The 18,424-nt window shown below is 49.6% G+C and overlaps 1 protein-coding gene across 1 annotated transcript in view; it reads right to left on the reverse strand.

Moving 5' to 3' along the window:
- PLB1 (phospholipase B1) overlaps positions 1 to 18,424 on the reverse strand; it is a 126,983-nt gene that overhangs the window by 82,907 nt on the left and 25,652 nt on the right. Inside the window, exons 5-15 of the mRNA XM_008517767.2 lie at positions 17,451 to 17,509; positions 14,004 to 14,044; positions 13,378 to 13,421; positions 10,361 to 10,451; positions 9,985 to 10,036; positions 8,145 to 8,231; positions 4,267 to 4,329; positions 3,402 to 3,481; positions 2,390 to 2,465; positions 1,385 to 1,480; positions 250 to 306 (exon numbers count right to left, since the gene is read on the reverse strand). Coding sequence (XP_008515989.2) covers positions 250 to 306; positions 1,385 to 1,480; positions 2,390 to 2,465; positions 3,402 to 3,481; positions 4,267 to 4,329; positions 8,145 to 8,231; positions 9,985 to 10,036; positions 10,361 to 10,451; positions 13,378 to 13,421; positions 14,004 to 14,044; positions 17,451 to 17,509 — 746 coding nt within the window. The remainder of the gene's footprint in view (positions 1 to 249; positions 307 to 1,384; positions 1,481 to 2,389; positions 2,466 to 3,401; positions 3,482 to 4,266; positions 4,330 to 8,144; positions 8,232 to 9,984; positions 10,037 to 10,360; positions 10,452 to 13,377; positions 13,422 to 14,003; positions 14,045 to 17,450; positions 17,510 to 18,424) is intronic.

Consider the following 18,424-nt stretch of genomic DNA (forward strand, 5'->3'; position numbering starts at 1 on the left):
GAGGCTGCCCAGAGAGAGCCTGCCCTTGGGACCAGGAGGTGACACTCCCAGGCAGTGGCAGCTGGGCTGTCACAGGGCATGGGAGGATCCCTGGGCCCAGAGTCATCGGCCTGGGATCCTGCTGGTGCCCTGTGACCCCTCTGTCAGAGTAATGGGCAGGGCGGGCAGGGTGGTAGACGCCCTGCTCCTCCTTCTGTGGGCCAACGCCCAAGGCCAGCACGGTGGCCTCCTGGGACCCCAGACACTCACCATGTTGTTCCAGAGATTCAAGGCGAGTGTGGTGGGATCCTGGAGTGGCTGCTCCCCCTGAAAAAGAAGCAGATAAGGACCCCTGTGTGCCCCCAAGGATAGGCTGGACCTGCTGTGCACTTTGGGATGGGGTGGCCCTGATCCACGCAGACTCTTTCCCTCAGCCCCTCCCCACTAGTAATGACGGCACTTATAGGACTGCTGTTAGGGTCAGGCCTGCAGGAACACGTGAAATGTCTGGCTGCTCCTCATTTTCATGGGGTTCTCCATAAGGGAACCAAATAGCACAAGGAGTGGTGACAGGGAAGTGATTCGGGTGTGATCTGAGTAGGGGGAATGGGACCGAATATTCCTCCTCCCTTTAAACCACAATTTAAACATCGTTGGAGTCCTAGAGCGGCACGATGACTCCAACAGGGCCGGAGCCAGGAGCGGAGGGAGGGACTGTCCCAGACGCACAGCGCTGAAGCCCCAGAGGCGTCACAGAGACTTCAGTGAGCACATGTGGACCCCCACAGCGCTCATGGTCTGAGTGGCCCCACTGCGGGGAGGGGCATGTGCCCAGTGACCTAGTGGGGAGGAATTCAAACTACCCTCCCTCCCAGGATGGATGTAGAGAGCATGCAGAGGGAGGAGTGTGGTGTGGTGTCCTAGAAATTCTATCCTGAATCATCACAACTAAGAGACACTGAGGGCTTCCCACGCACCAGGCGCTGCTCTGAGTTCCTCACATGTATTTATTCATGTGATCCTGACAACCACCCTAGAGGGATGGAATGTTGATAATAGACCTGATTTCACTGATGAGGAACCAGGGCACAGACAGTTCAAGCAACTTGCTCAAGGTCACACAGCCAGCCCATTCCAGAGCCAGGAGTCTGGCTGGGTCCATGCTCTTTACCTCGAGGATTCTCTGCCTCTAAGAACCTGCCTCATGGGGATGTCCAACCCCCTGGGGAAATTGTCAGGAAAGTATAAGAATATTGCAGCATTTCCCTCCAGGACTATATATCCTGGGCTCAGTGAAGCCCAGCTGGGCTGGGGCTTCTGCAGTGGGGAGGGTGGGAGAGGGAGAGGGTATGGTTCAGGCTCCTTCTGATTCAGCTCCTGCGGCCTCACGGCAGCTTTCACTCACCAACAGGGCTGTCTCGTAGAAGAAGGGCTGGAAAACCACCGCGAAGGACCCCTGCTCGTTATACTTGCTGGAGGCCAGGAGACGTTCCCAGCTTTCCTGCAGAGGGGAGCGAAGAGATGTGCACCCAGGAGCACGAGCAGAGCCCAGCCTGCCCATGCTCCACCCAGGGAGTCCTCAGCAGCCCTCTGTCAGGTTTACCCAGCACGTGCTGAATTCAGTGCTATTCGAAGCTCTTTGTGTCTTACACTTTGGGGCCCTTTGATTAACTAAATTGGGTTTTCATCTTCCTCTGAAGCCCCAGCGTGACAGACCTGAAATACACCCTCTGGGAGGCAAAGGTGTGCACCAGCCCTGCACGTGGCCATGGCCACTTACTGTACTCTGTTCAGGGGTGAAGTTCTATAGAGAGGTGTGCCATTAACTACCTAAAAAATGTCATTTCTGATGTGGAAGAAGTGCCACGTAGATTAGTGTGTAACTTTCTTCTTAAACAAAAATCATGATGTTGATACTTAGGTAGGAACTGCACTTTGAGCTGTTTGCTGAGAGGGACGATGGCTTCCGCTGAGCCATCCTCACTCTCTTGGGGTCTCTTCTCTGAACTAGAAAGCACATCTGTGGGAGGCCTGAGTTGTCCTCGGACGGCAGTCTTGGGGACAAGCCTAGCTCAGCAGCCACAGATGCAGTGGTATGAGCAGTGATGACGACCAAAAACATTTCAGAACGAATCTTCAAGTTCTCCACTGTCTTTCACCTGGAGTACCAGCACTGTCCCCCACCCCACCCCTGCAGTAGTGTGGTCTCCACTTTACATGCAGAAAGTTGAATCATCACCCGGAAGTGAACTGAGAGCAGCTCCATGGTTCTTGACTCTTAGTCTTGAATTCAGTTGGAGAAGTTCTACATTAGCAAACTTGTACCCTAATTGTTCCTACCAGCCCCCCGTTCTCCTCCATGACCACCCGCCCCTGTGAGTCAACAGCCAGTCTCCCAGAACGGGCTCACCTGATAGGACCACTGTGCCACAGCCTTAGACAGCCTAGAGGTCTCCTCTGAGCACCCATGGGGCTCTGCTGCAGGGCTGCAGGTGAAAACAGGCCGGAAGTGAGAGCGTGGATGCAGGGTAGGGCCATTCAGGCTGTCCCTTGGGGGAAGCAGGGGTCTGGGGGACCTGGCAGTTGCTTAGGGAGCGGAGAAGGAGAAGTTGGAAGTCTTAGAGGGTGTGAGTGAAGGAAGGAAAGAGAACAAAAGTTGAGGAGAATAAAGGGTAGAGTGGAGAGTTGGTACCTTGTGGAGATCTGGTTGCCCGGCTGTCCCTTCCTTGGGGTGGGGAAGGGATGTGGAGACAGCTCCCTCTCATCCATCTCCTGACACACCGCCTCCCCTCATTGCTCCTCACACCAGAAACCCACCCCCAGGTCCCCTCCCCTCCTCTGTGCTTCCTTCCTCCTCAAATCCTCCTCTCCTCTCAGCACTGGCCTCTCCTTTCTGTTGTCACTCCCTCCAGCTATCCCTGCCCTGACTTTTTCCATATGAATTTCTTTTCTGGGTGCAAAGCCAGAAATCCTAGGATTTGGGTTCAAGGAGTTTAAATTCTAGGAAAAATTTCAGAAATATGTGAGAATCAAGTTTTGTGAAGATAACATACATTTAGGTTAATTTTTTTTCTTTCCAATTTCCAGAAGTATCGCTTCTTGGCTAAATAGATGTTGTGCCAAACCTGTTTTTAAAACTCTCTAATCATTCTGGTGGGGGTAGGCCATCTGGCACCTCTTCAACCAGACTGAATATTTCATTCTTTAACTCAGTCCCCAAAACAAAACTTGGCAGAGGGCCCTTCCCCCAGCCTGACTCTGCGCTCACTGGCCAAGATCTCGCACATGACGACTAATCTCTCTTGGCCTCTATCCTTTTTTGGCTCACCCTCATAGGACCAAAGCACATGAAGTACGCACACAGGGCCTGGTGCGTGGCAGCCAATCAACAAATGCTGGTCCCATTCCACTTCCCTTATTACCTGAGCTGGGTCCCCTGATGCCAGGGAGAGACCCCCATCGCCTCAGAGAGATCCACCAGGTTCACAAATGCTTTGGGGACCTAGGAGGATACAAGGGAGAAGATGAGCATTTGCAAAGTCACCATTGCTGTCCAGGGGCTACTCTGGAATCCCTGGTTTGAGCCCAGTCTGGGGGTCTCATTGAGCACAACAGGCCTCTCCTTGGTTAAACAGGTGGCCCCTTTGGGACATGTTTGGTTGGTGTCAGTCCAAAGCTGCCAGCTGTGTCATTCCAGAAATGCATCATTCACTGTCCCTCATGGTGGGCAGGGCACCTCCCCAGCACAGTGTCATCAGAGGAGCAGGACCATGGTGGCAATGGGGCAGTAGACCCTCTCTGACTGAAAAGCCGACTCCCCAGGGAAGCCAAGGGGATGTGAGAGCCACAGAACTCCCCTTGGAGTCTCAGGACCTGAAGTGCTTATCATGGTCGCTCGAGAGAGGCCATCAGTGCCCCAGACTCAGTCAGAGAGAGGCCTCAGGAAAGAGGGGGCTCACCGAGTCCCCAGGGAGAACTGTGCTCCACTCCTTCTTCTCTCCAGAAGGCTCTCTCAGAAACATCCTTTGGAAGAGTGAAGAGCTCTATACCTGACCCGTTTTCATCAGAAAGGTGAGGAGACTGGCTCCTCCCGGGTTTCCCTTTCCCTAGGGTCTTGATCTCCCTCACAGGAGTCCACTTCCCCCATCCCAGTGGAGGCCATTCGAGAGAAAACCAGAACCTGCCCCACCCACCCTGGGAAGGGCAGCTTCCTTTTGGCTGCTGAAGGTGCCGGTGAGGAAGCTCTGGGTGTGTGTCCCACGGAGCTGGGGAAGCCGCAAGCCTCACCTCCTGGTGCAGGTAGTCCAGGGTTCTAGTCAGCTTGTCCATGCCACTCGTCACACGGCTTTCCTGTAAGAGGAGAGATGTGCAGAGTGCACATGGAGACCGGGGCGGGGGGGGGGGGGTGCAGGGACACAGGGGTAAGGACACCCAGGCTCACGGCCAGCCTGTCCCCCTCCCCCTCCCCTGGTCCCTCAGCTGAGGTGATGGTGGCAAAGGCCCCATCCAGACACCAGTTTCCCACAAACAAGTGTAGAGTTCCCAGAGCTTCCTGGGTTTTCTGTCCATTCTCTGATTTCCCCAACTATCACCCATCAGTAAAAACCAAACTCCCCCAGATGAGAAGTTCATTGTCAGGGAAGGGCAAACTCAAGGTCAAGGCAATTCTAAAGCCCACACAGAGGGATGGGAGATCCAACTTACTCCCAAAGGCTGAGGGAATCACTTTTATCTGAAGAAAATCTGTTCCAAAGGGGGAATACATTACCCCTGGATTTAAGGACCCAGAGGGGCTTCGAAACCTCTGCGTGGCATGATTTTAGCAGATCTCTCCCTGCCACATTCGCCCCAAGTAAGAAGAGGGCCCCCAAGACAGGCTGAGAGGGCTCCCGTCACTGGGTGGTGTTTCAAGACACCCCCTACCAACCCAATTCCTTGCAGGTAATGAAAATAAGCAAATGAGAGCACCCGAAAAGGTTTACCTTTTCAATGTAAACAAAAACACAAAAAACAAAAATAAACTTGACAGACCCCTGAGCTGCCTGCAAACTGGCTGTCCCCCCAGGCGACTTGGCTCAGACAGGAAGACAGGAAGGCAGAGGAGCTGTTCTATTTCCTGGAGGGACGTAGGCAGTGTCTCTGGAGACAGCTGCCAATCACTGGGGCTGGGATTGCGCAGAGGGCAGCCCCCACCCCACGTCCCTGCCTCCGTGTGAGGTTGTCTCTAGAGGCCGGTGTAGCCGCTCTGTTGCGGTACCAGTGATAAAGCTTCAGACCAGTTTTCTTCAGTTAAGCGAGTCTCTGCCTGAGCATGACACTATGTGTCTCACTTTCCCTTCTGAAGAGCCTTGGGAAGTCCGTCTAGAACCGTCCTCGCTGCCCACCTGCACCACATCCAGGGCACCCACCCTCCCCAGGGAAACCGGGGAAGCCCTGGGCGGTTCTCCCCTGAGGGCGCACCCTGCTTCAGAGGCTCCTCAGTCAAGGTGCTTATTCAGCACTGCAGAGTGAGTCGGGGCCACCCAGTCACCCCAGACACGGAATGGCTGTCCCGTGGGGCACCAGCTGTCCCTGTTCCTTAGTGGAAGACGTTATGCTCCTATAAAATGTCACTCCTGTATAGGGTCACGTATAATAAACACCTCCTTGAACCCAAAGTCAGGAAAAAGCTTAGTTCTCCAAATAACTTGCACAATTCTACTTATATTTTTTGCCTCCAGATTCAGAAGAAGGCTGTGAAGCATGATGACTTTTGTCATACATTTATGACCAATTAAAAGTATGTGGTTGCAAGTGTGAATGAACTCAACCGATATATATCAACATGACTAGGTCTTGAGGGAATGTCACATATTGACAAAAATCATTAAGTTTGATAACGACAGATATTGGGAAGGTTGTAGGAAGCAGGTGCTCTCAGATGCTGGGGGGACACAAATGGGTTCAGCTACTCTGGAGGGCATCAGGCAGTCCCAACCAAGACTTAGAGGTGTATATATCCAATGAGCAGAAATGCCAAGCTTAGGAACCTGCTCTAAGTACTTTTCTTCAAACTATTTTGACCACGACGACAGTGTGAGACATGTTTCACATTGCAACCTAGAACATGTATGTAAGTAGAAAATGAAGCAAAAATAATCACGAACCAACACTTGCTCTACTACATGCAATGAACTCTAATATTTTATAGTTTATAAATTTGGTTGTAATCTTTAAAACTGATTTTTGACCCACTAATATACTTCAATCTACAATCTGAAAATCACCATATTTAAAAAAGCACACATCTTCAAGTAAATGAACAAGACTGTTTATAACAATGAGAAACTAGAAACACCTAAATGACCATCAATGGGATATGCAGAAATAAAATGTAGTGAATTTACACAATGGAATACTATGTAGCAAGTAAGAGGGATAAACTCAATCCATAGGTATTAACATGACTAGATCTGAAAAATAGTGAAAAAAATTGCTCAATAATACACATGATAGAATACTATTTATGTTAAATCTCTCTCTCTCATTCACACACACACGCAAAATAATATTAGGATTCATAGATATGTAAAAGGCTTGGAAATAAAAAGGGAGAGGATTGGAGGCGTTAGCCAAATGGTATTTTAGCTTTAATGGTAATGTTTTAGTTTTTCAAAAGAAGAAAACATTTGTACATTGCCTGTGTAACTAAAAGTTAATAAAAGTAAATAATGATAGATGCATGCACAGAGGAATGCATCACGTAGTCAAGAGTGCTTGAAGGCATATACATGAAAGAATGCAAGAATTCACACAGGAATGCTTGAATGTGAGATAAGGTATATGGAAGAACTCATGAATGAGTGTAGGCATCAATGAATGCATTCAAACGTTTAAAAAATCAAAGGAACGCTAGCAAGAACAAACGCATCATAAATACAATAGCATGTGCCTACATGTGAGAGAATGAATTTATGCATGAATATGATAATTTATGGACGGATGAATGGATGGATGGATGAGTAGATATAAGAGGAATGCAGCAATGCCTAAATACTTGTTTAAGCACTTCGTTCATGAATAAATGTTAGTATCCATCATGACCAGAACGAGGGCAGAGTGCATAATGACCAAAGTGGGGTGGGGCAGAGAATGAACACGGATTGTAAATTTCATTTGGCATGGGCAAAAACAGATGGTGAAGCAGAACAATAAACCTTCAATATCTGTATGCTACAAACCCAGGAGATCTGCAGGTATACTGTTCAACAAGAGCTGGTTAGGGAAGGTGGCCTTCCATCTGCATTTTCCCAGGGCCAAACATCACAAAAGGAATGGTATTTGATGGTGGGTCAGGAGTCAACGGAAGCATGGGGCATTTGGAGGAAGACAAGAGTGTATTTTGTGGAAAAGGGGTTCAGAAAAGAGGAGGACAGCATCTCAAGAAATTTCACCTATTCTTGTGCCACAGCCTGGCAGAGGTTCTGGAAGGTGGCTGAAAGGACAGTGGACAGGTAACTGGACGCCATGGCAGGACCACCTTGGTGGCAACCAGGCTTTAGTCTCCTGAAGGAGAGTCTGTGTGCCATTTATGTCATCACAGCCTAGATTTCTAAACCACTCCTTAGACTTTCAACTGATCCTAACCTGGACAATCTTCAAAAAAGACTTAAGTCATAGGTAGTCACCTACATAAATAATAAATAAAGCCACATTTTTCATGTCCTGTTCCCAGGAAAGCCAAAGTGCCTGGAAGACACAGTGGGCCTACAAAAACAGCAAGCTTCTCATTACAGCTAGAGTCTACAGGCCAAGAGGTTATGACCAGAGTACACAGCCTACTTTATTTCCAAAATTCAGTACTTACACGAAATCAGAGTTAAAACAGGCAAAATCATTTTTGACCGGGAAGCTGATTTTGCTCCGTTGCAGAATGATCTTTGACTCAGCTTATCTATACCTCAATTTCCTTTTCCTGACATGAAAGATGGTAGCTAAAAACACTGTCCCTGTATATGGTCCCTTGAGATCTTAGATGTCTATATCCATTTGTTTATCTTTCTGTCTATTTGCCTAATTCTGAAATAGGTGCCACCAGGCCCAGCCTGACAGGAGCAGATTTATTTCATTCACTCTGCTCCCATCCCCACATTTGCAACCCCTCTGCCTCCCAGCCTGCTGTTTACCTGTTGGGTGGAGGGACATAGGTGATCCTGGCTTGCATTACTGAAGAACACATTGATGAGCTTCCAGTCATTTTGAAAGTCAAGTTGCTGAAGAAAAGGGCAACAGCATGAAAAAGAGATAATGGTAAGACCTGACACCAAAAGAACATCTTTCTTTCTACGTCTTTCAATTTCGTAACCCATGGCCACAATATCATCTTTATGGGTTTTTCTTTTTAAAAGAGGAAGTGTATGGTAGGAATCTAAAGTTGTTTAACTCTCTGGAAGGAGATTTGGCAAAGTATATCGAAAACTTCTTTTTAAGGGCATACCTTTTGATCCAACAATTCCATTTCCTAAAATGTATTTTAAGGAAACAGGGATACGTGAAAGATTTACCTACAGTGAAGAAGCCTTGTTCATAAGAGTGAAAAATTGGAAACAACATAAATGGCTGAAATCGGGGACTGCTGTGTAAATTGTGGAACATTCTTAAGATGAAACACTGTAGCTATTAAAATGATGCTGGAAAATGTAATTATTGCCTTGGGAAATATTATATTGAGAAAAGCAGGTTATAAAAAGCATCTACATCTAGTAACATCCCTTTTTTATAAAATACATACAGATAAATGTGCTTAGAAAAAATATGGAAGAAAATATACACCAAGTGTTAGCAATTATCTCTGGGTATCAGGTTGAAGGATGGTTTTAATATTCATTTTGTTTATCTGTGTTTTCTGATTTTTCTACAATGAACATGTGTTACTTGTAGAACATTTAGGAGGCAGCCTGGTGTGCTTGAAGAGCACTGAACTGTGAATCACACTCTAGATTTTAGCTCCAACTAGCTGTGTGAAGTCGGACAGGTCACGTGACTTCTTGGGACTTCAGCCTCTTCCTCTGTAAAATTATGGGGTTGGATTCAGGACCTCCCAGTTATTCTCAGGAATGTTATGATTACTCCAGAAATTCTGGATTTCTCCTGTTACGGGGAAACCAACTCTTTACAGCGTAGCTCCTGCACTTGTCACTGTCCCTGTATAACCTTGAATGACCCAGCTTTAATCCCTGAACCCTGGAATGAATGATGGTTGGCCAAGACAGTGTCTTCCCTCGGTTCCAGTGGTCCAAGCCCAGTGCCTGGTTAGAGCCAGCTTGGCAGCAAGGCTTGCCTTGATTTGATACTCGCCCAAGAGGAGAGTGTAAAAGATTGGAGGATGCTTGATACAAACTCATGTGAGTTACCAAGTAAAGAGTGTCTGAACTGCTAGGAGAGTGGGTATCAGGGCCCCAAGATGTATAGTACAGAGGCCTCCACCTAAGAACTAAAATGAGCATAGTAACCCATAATAACAGCAATCGCCACTTCAATGACAATGACAGCTATAGGCTTTCACTGAGCATTGCCTCTGTGCCAGGCACATCCAACACCTGGCTTAATCCTGAGTCTTGTGCTGCAGGCTCTTTTATTGCCCCCCTTTCATAGGTGGGGAAACTGAGGCTCAGAGAGGTTAAGTGCCTTACCCAACATCGTACAGCTAATAGGTGGAGAATTCAGGATTCACCCTCACACTCGTCTCCCTCTGGAAGCCAAGCTCTCAACCACCTCCCTAAGTGAGAAGTTATCTAGTCCACCGGCTGACTTTTGGCAGAACAGCATTGTGAACACAAGAAGGGGCCCTGTGTTAACGGCCTCCAGAGAATCCCAACAGGAAGAGCATTTTTGGTGCACCCAGGCCACACGGGTGCCGCGGTCAGGGCATGGTGGCCGCGGGGCCCCCACCACCTGGTGTGTTTGGTCCAATTGCCCCACAGCAAAGCCAGGCAGCTCCAACCACAGCGCCAGCCGGATCCTTACCTGGTTCTCCTTCATGCTCCTCACCAGGTCTTTGGCCTGAATCCATAAGTCTCTGCATGGAGGGAGAGGGCAGAGAGAAAAACCAGTTAAATATAAGCTCGTTGAGGGCTGGAAGCTTGCCCCTCGCCCCAGCCCAGGTACAGTCTCTGAGCCTGAGGCTACACTGCACCACCCCTGGCTTCTGGAGGGCAGATAGTGACATGATTTTAAAATCAGGCCCATCAGGCAGACTGAAATCCACGCAGGAGACACATTTGACTTTCATTTAATCCAGATCTCTACTTTTAAGCCACTCTGATTTTGTCAGCACCCCCCAATTCTTCCTTCTAGATGCCTGGGACAGGATGAGCAGGAGAAAGCCAGAAAACGGACTTACTCAGCACCAGTGGAGGGTATCACTCTCTCCCTAGGGGCACACACGGGCCTCAGAACAGAGGGACTGAAGTGTCTGATGACGTCTGAAAGGACTAAAGAGAGAGCTGGTTTGAGGCTGTGGCCTTGAGAGCTCGAGGTCACCTGTGAAGACTGACCCCTCTAGGGTCAGGAGCCAGGGCTGCTGCCCCTTCCCCAAAGCACAGCCTTCACCCTGGTGGGGGGTAGGGGGGGGTGGGGCGGCGGTTTTGGGAGGCCCCTGGAAGTGAATGGAGCTAAAAATGAGCATCTGTCAAGTGCTAGGCCAGGCCCACTGCTAAGTGTCTTATGGGGAAACTGAGGCTGAGAGAAGCTAAGCCACCTACCCAAGGCCTCAGGGCTAACCGAAGTCGCTGGGATCTGAACCAGAGCTCTCGGAGGCCAAAGCTCTTAACCGTCAGGCACTGCTGACTCCTTAGGGAAAGTGTGCTGGGACAGGGACCCGGCAGGCTGCCTCCTTGCCCCCTCCCTCCTGCAGAGAGTGACAGCGGGGCGGGAAAGCTCCGGGGAACACACATCCCAGAGCTGACAGCCAGAGGACCACTAAAAATAGCGCAGTCAGGAGCAGTTAAGTTGTATCTTGCTCCCAAGAGAGGAGAGGGCAGAACGGGAAGAGTGTCATGCGAGGGAGATGCCTCCGCCCCCGTCCCACTCCCCCTTTCCTTTCTCCCCCATCCGGAGTGCCTGGGGCTTTGTGGGTGCAGAATCCAGCTGACGCCACCGTGCAGGCAGCAGAGAGGGTAGTGTTGGGAGAGCTGGGCTGGAAGTCAGGAGATGGTCACTTGGCTTTGTCTCCTTGGGCAGCCACCTCAGTCACATGTGACTTGATCTTCATCCTCAACCCAAAGTAATGAGCTTCCTTTTCTGAGCCCTGACTGGCTTGCAGAAGGAGTCCATTCCCACATGTGGTGAGAGAACGGAATGTTCCAAAGCCGGTTGAAGACTGCAGGGGCAGCATGAGAGTGTGTGCGCTTGTGTGTGCACGTGAGGGGGCGGGGGTGCGGGAAGACCACGTTCCTTCCCTCACTTCAGGAGAGCCCATGAGGACAAATGACAAAACGCGAGTATCAGGTGGTAGGTTTTTGAAAGAGAATTGCTTTCCAAATTAAAAGTATTGGTATTGTATTGCTTCTTTGTGATCAAACATGACCTTGGATCTTTTCACACAAATCTGCCTGTCATTTTGTTTTAGGTCCGCTCTGTACTGGTCAGTCCTCGCTGCCTCTCTCTGAGTTCCCAGTGGGGTCAGAATAAAGGACACAGGCTGTGGGTCTGGACTACTTGGATTCTCTAGGGATCTGCCATATACTGACCATGTAACCTTGGGAAAGTCTGTTTACCTCCCCGAGACTCAGTTTTTCTATCTGCAAAATGGCCATGGTGGGCGAGGGCATGGCTAGATTGGAAGAGCTCTAAAGTTCTGGGATTGGGGGGGGTGGGCTGAGCCAAATGGGGCTTGGGCCAACCCCACCATACAACTGCATGGACCTGATGTGCCTGGAGCACTTTCTCCTTGGAGGACCAGTTGCTCCTCTGCGGCTTGGCCACCCAGCTGGCTCCAGGTCTGGCACCCCATCCTCCCCCTTTCCCCTGCATTAGGGAGGCTGGATTCACCAGCAGCTACAAGTGAGTCCTGCCTTTGAGGACGTCCAGGCGCAAGATCTGCCCTCACTGCCCTTCCTTCCGCAGCGCCTCTGGCCAGGTGGGACTTCTGGTCACTCTGGGCTTAAAGAAGGGCAGTGAGGCCTTGTTGCCGGGGGAATGAAGAACCAAAAAATGGAGACAAATTGAGAAATCAGGCAAAGTAATAGCTGTATTTGTGGTTTCAGGGTCTAAAGTACATCTCCTCTTCCCAGACACCACAAATATATCACTTTCTTTCTTTCTTCCTACCATTTAAAGGTAAACAGGGCCAAGGCTGGGCAGAGCTGTGACCGTGAGTCACTCAGTCAGTAGGGGCCTCCTCTTTCAGAACCCTTTGACTGACCCTTTGCAAGGGGACTCCCTCACCTGTCAATCAGATCCTGGAGGGCTGCCTACCAGGCCTCAAGCCCCCCTGCTGGGTGGCGAGGGCTAAAGGCAGGGGCAGCATCTTATGCATCCCTGTTCTTGTGGAGAGCCTAATTGTGCCCAGGCCCTTGGTAAAATCAGTGGCTGAACTGACAGGGCCCTAGCCACCTCACTTACTAGTCTCAGCGGGAATGTCAGCTCAGCAGAGCATGGCATTGAGGTCTGAGTCTTCTCGCTCTAATTATGGAGTGAAAGGTGATTTCCTTGTTCTTGACTTGTGAGCACCAAGCATAGGCAACTCTACCATCCCACTAGGCTAATTCGGCCGGCGTTAAGGGCCACGGGGGTTTTGGGATTACTTAACAGAGTTACAGGGTATGTCTGATAGTAAACGAAGAAAAGAAAGCGACAGATAGCATATTCATAAGCACATTCACACATACAAAGGCCAAAATATTAATGATGATTATCTCTAGATAGTAGGATTACAATTGATTTTCATTTTCCTGAACCCAATTGATATGTTTCTTTCATAAGCAAGGGAGTTATTGCAAAATGAAGTAGGCTGAAAACCAGACCTGGGTCTTCTCCTTGAGGGCGTTGGGGGGAGTGAAGGGCGCACAGTTTCCCCAGATAAAGTGCTTCAAGTCCTGCCCGGGGTCCTGGGGGAGCAGGAGCCTCAGGACTCCGGCCCAGCCACCCCTGAACCCTCTCCCATGGCCCCTAACCTAACCCAATGTCTCCTGGCTTCTCTGCTCAGAGACCCTGGGGCACATTTCTCACCTTCTCCTTTGAAGTGTCCAACTTTTCACACCCTGGCCCCCTGTCTGTCCTCTCAGAACGCCTCCCCTTTCTCCTCAGGCTCTGTGAGGAAGGGGTCAATAGGGTACATTCTCTTCATTAACCCAAAGGCTGCTGTGTCGGGAGGGACAGGAATAATCCGGAATCTGACGACAAATGCACAGAACTCACCTGTCACCACTCCCAAGCACTCCTGCTGTGGCAGTTTGTCAGTCCTGTGAGCAGAAGCAAACAGGAGCGTCAGGCTGCATTTGTCGCCCACCAACCCTTTCCCTCTGCTGCCTGAGGTCTATTCATAACAAGCTTAGGCTCAGCCTTGCTCTGGTTCTGGAATTATCCTTCTTGGAGCCAGAGACACAACTTAGATGGCAATGAAATCACCAAAATGAGGTGAACAGCTCCGTCTGGATCCTCCTCCCCACTTTTCCACTCTGGCCCAAAGCTGGAAGGGGATGCAGGCCCCGGTGTAGAAGGGGCCTGCTCCTGGTCCAACCCCACGCTTCCTCCAGAGCAGAGCAAGGAGACTGGTGGTGGGAACAGGAATGCCGCATTTGGCCTTTTCCACTTTTCTTCTCATTCACCCAGAGGAGCCAGGGGCATTCAGAGGCACAGGGAGGGTTGGATGGGGAGGTAGGAGGCTGGGTTCTTGTCCCCGCTCTGCCACATGTTCTAAGGGAGCCTGGAGTAAGGCATTGACTCCCTGGCCCTCAGGTTCCCCCATCAATGAAATACGGAGATGAAAGATCATCTCTGAGGCTCCTCTTGGCTCTATGGCTCTGTGGTTCTAGAATAGTTACCATTTTTGCTTCTCCACGTCGACTGTCCCTGAGTCTGGAGGCTGAAAAAGATACGAAGTGTGAACAACCCAGCCAGAGAAGGCGGCAGAGGCTACCCTGGGGAGACGCCGGCTGCCCGTCAGACACACCCTCCCTCCAATAACAGGGGCCCTGCGGATGCAGAGAAAGGCCACACCTGCCCGCATCAGCTCTGCAGGGAGGCAAGAATGCCAGACTTCCTCGGCAGTGTGCTGGTGGGAACTCAGATCAACAGAAAACGTGAACGTTTTCCAGAACAGAAAACAGGGGCAAGAGACTTATATTTAAACACATCTTGAAACCTTATTAACATTCTACTTAGAAGCAAAAGAGATAGTTTTGTTGTGACCTTCCGTAATCTAAAATTTATTTTGTTTATTGTCTGTTTCTCCCGTCTAGAATGGAAATGCCATGAGGGCAGAATTTCTGTTTTGCTCTTGCCTGTGTTCCTTGGACATAGGACAGTGCTCGACACATCATAAGGACTCGATAAATATTTGTTCAACAAATATCTTTTGAATGAACAAAATAAGTTTCTGATTTTCCTCTTGGCAAAATGCTGGACAACACAGGACGCTCTCTGTTCCCTGGTTTAGGGCTGGGGGTGAGACATGGTCACCCTCCTGGGAATCGCGTCCTTTGCATGGTCCTAGGGATGCTTGGAGTCGTGCCCAGGACACAGAGAGCGTCCAATACCTATTAACTGTTGTCAGTAGTATTATTTTCACCGGTTCTGACACAAATTCTCTCTCTCACAAATCCTAGAAGATGGAGTCTCCAGGTGCGGTGGTGACAGGTGACAGCTGTGCCCTCCCTCCCTACACCCTGCCTGCTGCTGCTTCCCTTTAAAGAGCCTGCTTAGTCTTAACCACCCAGCTCAAAGGACAACCAGTCTTTAAAACTCGGTCACTCCTCTGGTGCCCTCTGGGGAGAGCAGGCTGACCGTGACTTTCCTCTGACTGGGATGGAGTCCTTTACTCCTCAATGAGAGGGAGTTTGAAAGGCAAAATTTCCAGGGAGGGGTAACAAGTTAAGCAAAATACCATACTAAAATGCAAGTCAGGGATCACCAACAAAGACACAAGACAGGTGAAGTCATGAGGGCAGCCGGCCTCCTGGGGCGGCGACGAGGTGAACAGCCTGTGCCCAACCAAAGGGGATCTGACGGAAGGCAGAGCCCTTCCTCAGAACAAGCCCGATGTGGGGTGGGGAGGGGGCGTAGGGGGAGAGAACAAGAGCAACAAGGTGGGGAGGTGCGGGGAAGAGCTCAGGGAGAAGTCACAGAAAGGGAAGGCTGGGACAAACCCAGCAAACTCCTAGCTCTCCATTTTGCCTGCTGCCAGCCATTTTCTTTCCACACTTTTCATGGCCTGAATGTTCTGTGGCGCTGGAGACACAAAGCTGAATAAGACACAGGCCCTGCCTTCAAGGAATTTGATATAGTGGATTGTAAACTCCCTGGCATGGAAAATGTCTGTGACTCTTAGTTAAGCAAAAAAAAACCCCATAAAACAAGTCACAGATAGTCTATTGCAAAATGACCCTATTTAGGTTTCATATATGTATGCACACACACTCTCTCTCACCCTACATATTGGAGCGTGTGTGTGTGCTGAGGCAGGAGAATCAGAGATGTGAAGGACATCTTTAATTTTTTATACTGTATATATGTATTTTGATTTTTTCTTATATTGAACATGCATCACGTGTGTTAGTTTGGAAATAATTTTTATGACCATTTACAAACCTGATCTTTAAAGTTCTCTGAGGAAAAGGGAGTCCAGAGCAATTAAACAAGTGTTCCTTATAGTCACAAGTGACTGTGCCTTCTTTACAGAAAGCTGCAGGAACTCAAGGCAAGACATCCGCATTATAGACTTTTTTCTTTTTAAATTCACCATCTTCCATTATTTTTCCTTGGCCTGATGTTTCTAATCTGCCAGGCGAAGTTCCTGACAGCCGTCTCTGGGGGGACAGAGGAAGGCGGCCTCCGAGGAACCGTGACTCCAGGATGGATCCTGAAGGCAAAGGTGCCTGTCAGCAATGAGCGCGATTCTGGGGCCGGGACACCAGCATGGACTGGAGCTGTGTTCTGTGCCGTGGGCCTCAGGCTCATGCAGGAGAAAAGGGGAGCTGAGTGACAGGCAGGAGCTGTGGGCCTGAATAATTCATGAGCGAGAGAGCTCGTTCAGAGCTGGGACCAGAGTGGGAGTCATTGATTCGTTCAACTTTAGAAACCTGACTGGGGGTGGAGGTTTCCCTGCCGTGAATTTCCCCCCCAAGGTGGAAGAATGCGAGTCCTCCAGCGAGTGCCACACGTTCCGGGCCCTGGAATGTAACGATCAGCACGCAGAGACACACGGGCTGAGCAAAGTCAACGTGCTCCCCGTGACATGAAACCTCCTTTCTCATTTATTCCCATCTCCCCCTTCACATCTCTCCCACTAGGAAACCTCCACCTTCACCCTCATCAGCACGCACAGACAGCACACGTGCAGTTTTACCACCCCCAGCACAGGTAGAATAAGACAAGGGTGGGAAGCCCCGCCTGCCAGATTTCTCTGGGCCCGAGGTCAGTTTTCTCATCTGAAGCTCGCACTTCACATACGACTGGCACTGTGCATGGGATGGTGGGCTGGGGTTGCGGTGAGGTGGCAGGCTGGGCCCAGGGGAAGGGGCTGAGGGTGCAGGGAGTACAGACTGCAGCTGGGATGCAGAGGGACAGTGGGAAGGAGACGTGGGGGGTGGGGAAGAGCACACTGGGGGGAGGGGATCGACCGGTTTAGGTAGGGGAGGTACAGCAGGGCTGGGGGCAGAGCCCGGTAAGTGTTCTGTTCAGCTGGGACTGGGGGGAGGGGGGGGAAGCTGGCTGCAGATCTTTACTAAGACAAGGCCAGGCAGGATGGTGGGAAGCCAGGGCTGATCAGGGAATCACAGTGGCATTCTGCTCTGCTCTCCAACCCTCTTCTCTCCAGATGCCTCACTTTCTGCTCATCCCTCTCTCTTTCCCTCTTTCTCTTCTTATCGCTTTCTTTCTCCTTTACCTAACCATATAAAATATACCAATTAAAATTTATTAGCAAAGATGGATGTATTTTTAAAAATTTACCATGTGAGTAAGGGCATTTTTTCTTTATCTCATAAATAGAGAGTTTAAGAGATTATTTTAAAAATTCTATGTGATCTTTGACTTAATTTATCAATGAGTTTAATTTATTAATGAGAAACTCCAAAAATTTCCTCATGCTAATATAAAGAGAGGCATTCATTTGATTAAAAAAAAAAAAGGACCCAGAACCCCCTAGATTTTAGGATTTCTCCCATTCAGAGAATGTTCTTCTCTCCCCAAATGAAACATTCTGCCTGGTTACTAGGCACTCATTCGGAGGGTCACTGTGCCTCCCACCTCCGTCTCTTTGAAATACTCACAGTTTCCACATCGCCAATGGCTGCCACAAATTTAATATCAGAAGGTCTCAGAGAGTGGACTGTGGAGACAGAACGCATGGAAGACGGTCAGATCTATATTCCCCATGGTGTGGGCCGAGGACACCAAATGGGAAGGGCAGACCCACATCCCCCAGCCTGACTCAGCTGCAGAGGTTGAGTCTGTCAGCCACGGGAGTGGAAAGCTGAAGACCAGGCAGTCGCTGGGAGCTCTCGGAACCCCACCCAAAAGAGGCTCCCTCCTCTCCGGAGGGCACAGTGTTAACTGGACTCACGATCTCCAAACGGGTGGCCCATGGAAGGTCACTCATGGACCTTGTTTTCCCTCTCACTTGCCCTCTTTCTGCCTTTCACTTCCCTCTGTCCCTTGGCTCTCCATTTCTGGGCCACTATTAATAAGTAAGAGGGCAACAAATTAAAATGAAAGCCACCTGGGTATAAAAGGGATCATGTTGGTGTGAAGATTTGCAGAGAACAGCACTCAAAGCCCATGAACACACACAAACATCAGATGCAAGCCTATGCAAATAGTCACCAGAAAGCCTCCATCACCCCCCAGGCCACCAGTATCTTTAGAATGAAGTCTCCCTAGAAACCACTGACAGCCTCCCTGGTCGTGCTATGGGGGCATTATAGGTAAACCTCTTAAAGAAGGTATTTCCTAAGAAGCACATCAATTTCTTTTTCCACCTACACTCTTTACAGAACAGAATAGTAAGAAGAGCACGCTTAGCTGGAGAGCCTGGTTGGTGCAACGCAAACATAAACAAAGCCATTAGACACAGTCTGCAACGCCGTCACTTAATGGGATAAAGCCTGAGAAGAGGACCAGCTCAACAGCAACATTCATGGCATCAACGGACTAGACAAATCTAGCCCATTATAGGAAAAAAATGTCTAGAGCAGCCACTGTGGCTACATTACAGGATCGGGGAAAGCATGTGGGGGATCAACCC

This window comes from Equus przewalskii, chromosome 14, assembly GCF_037783145.1.
Source record: "Equus przewalskii isolate Varuska chromosome 14, EquPr2, whole genome shotgun sequence".
Lineage (NCBI taxonomy): Eukaryota > Metazoa > Chordata > Mammalia > Perissodactyla > Equidae > Equus > Equus przewalskii.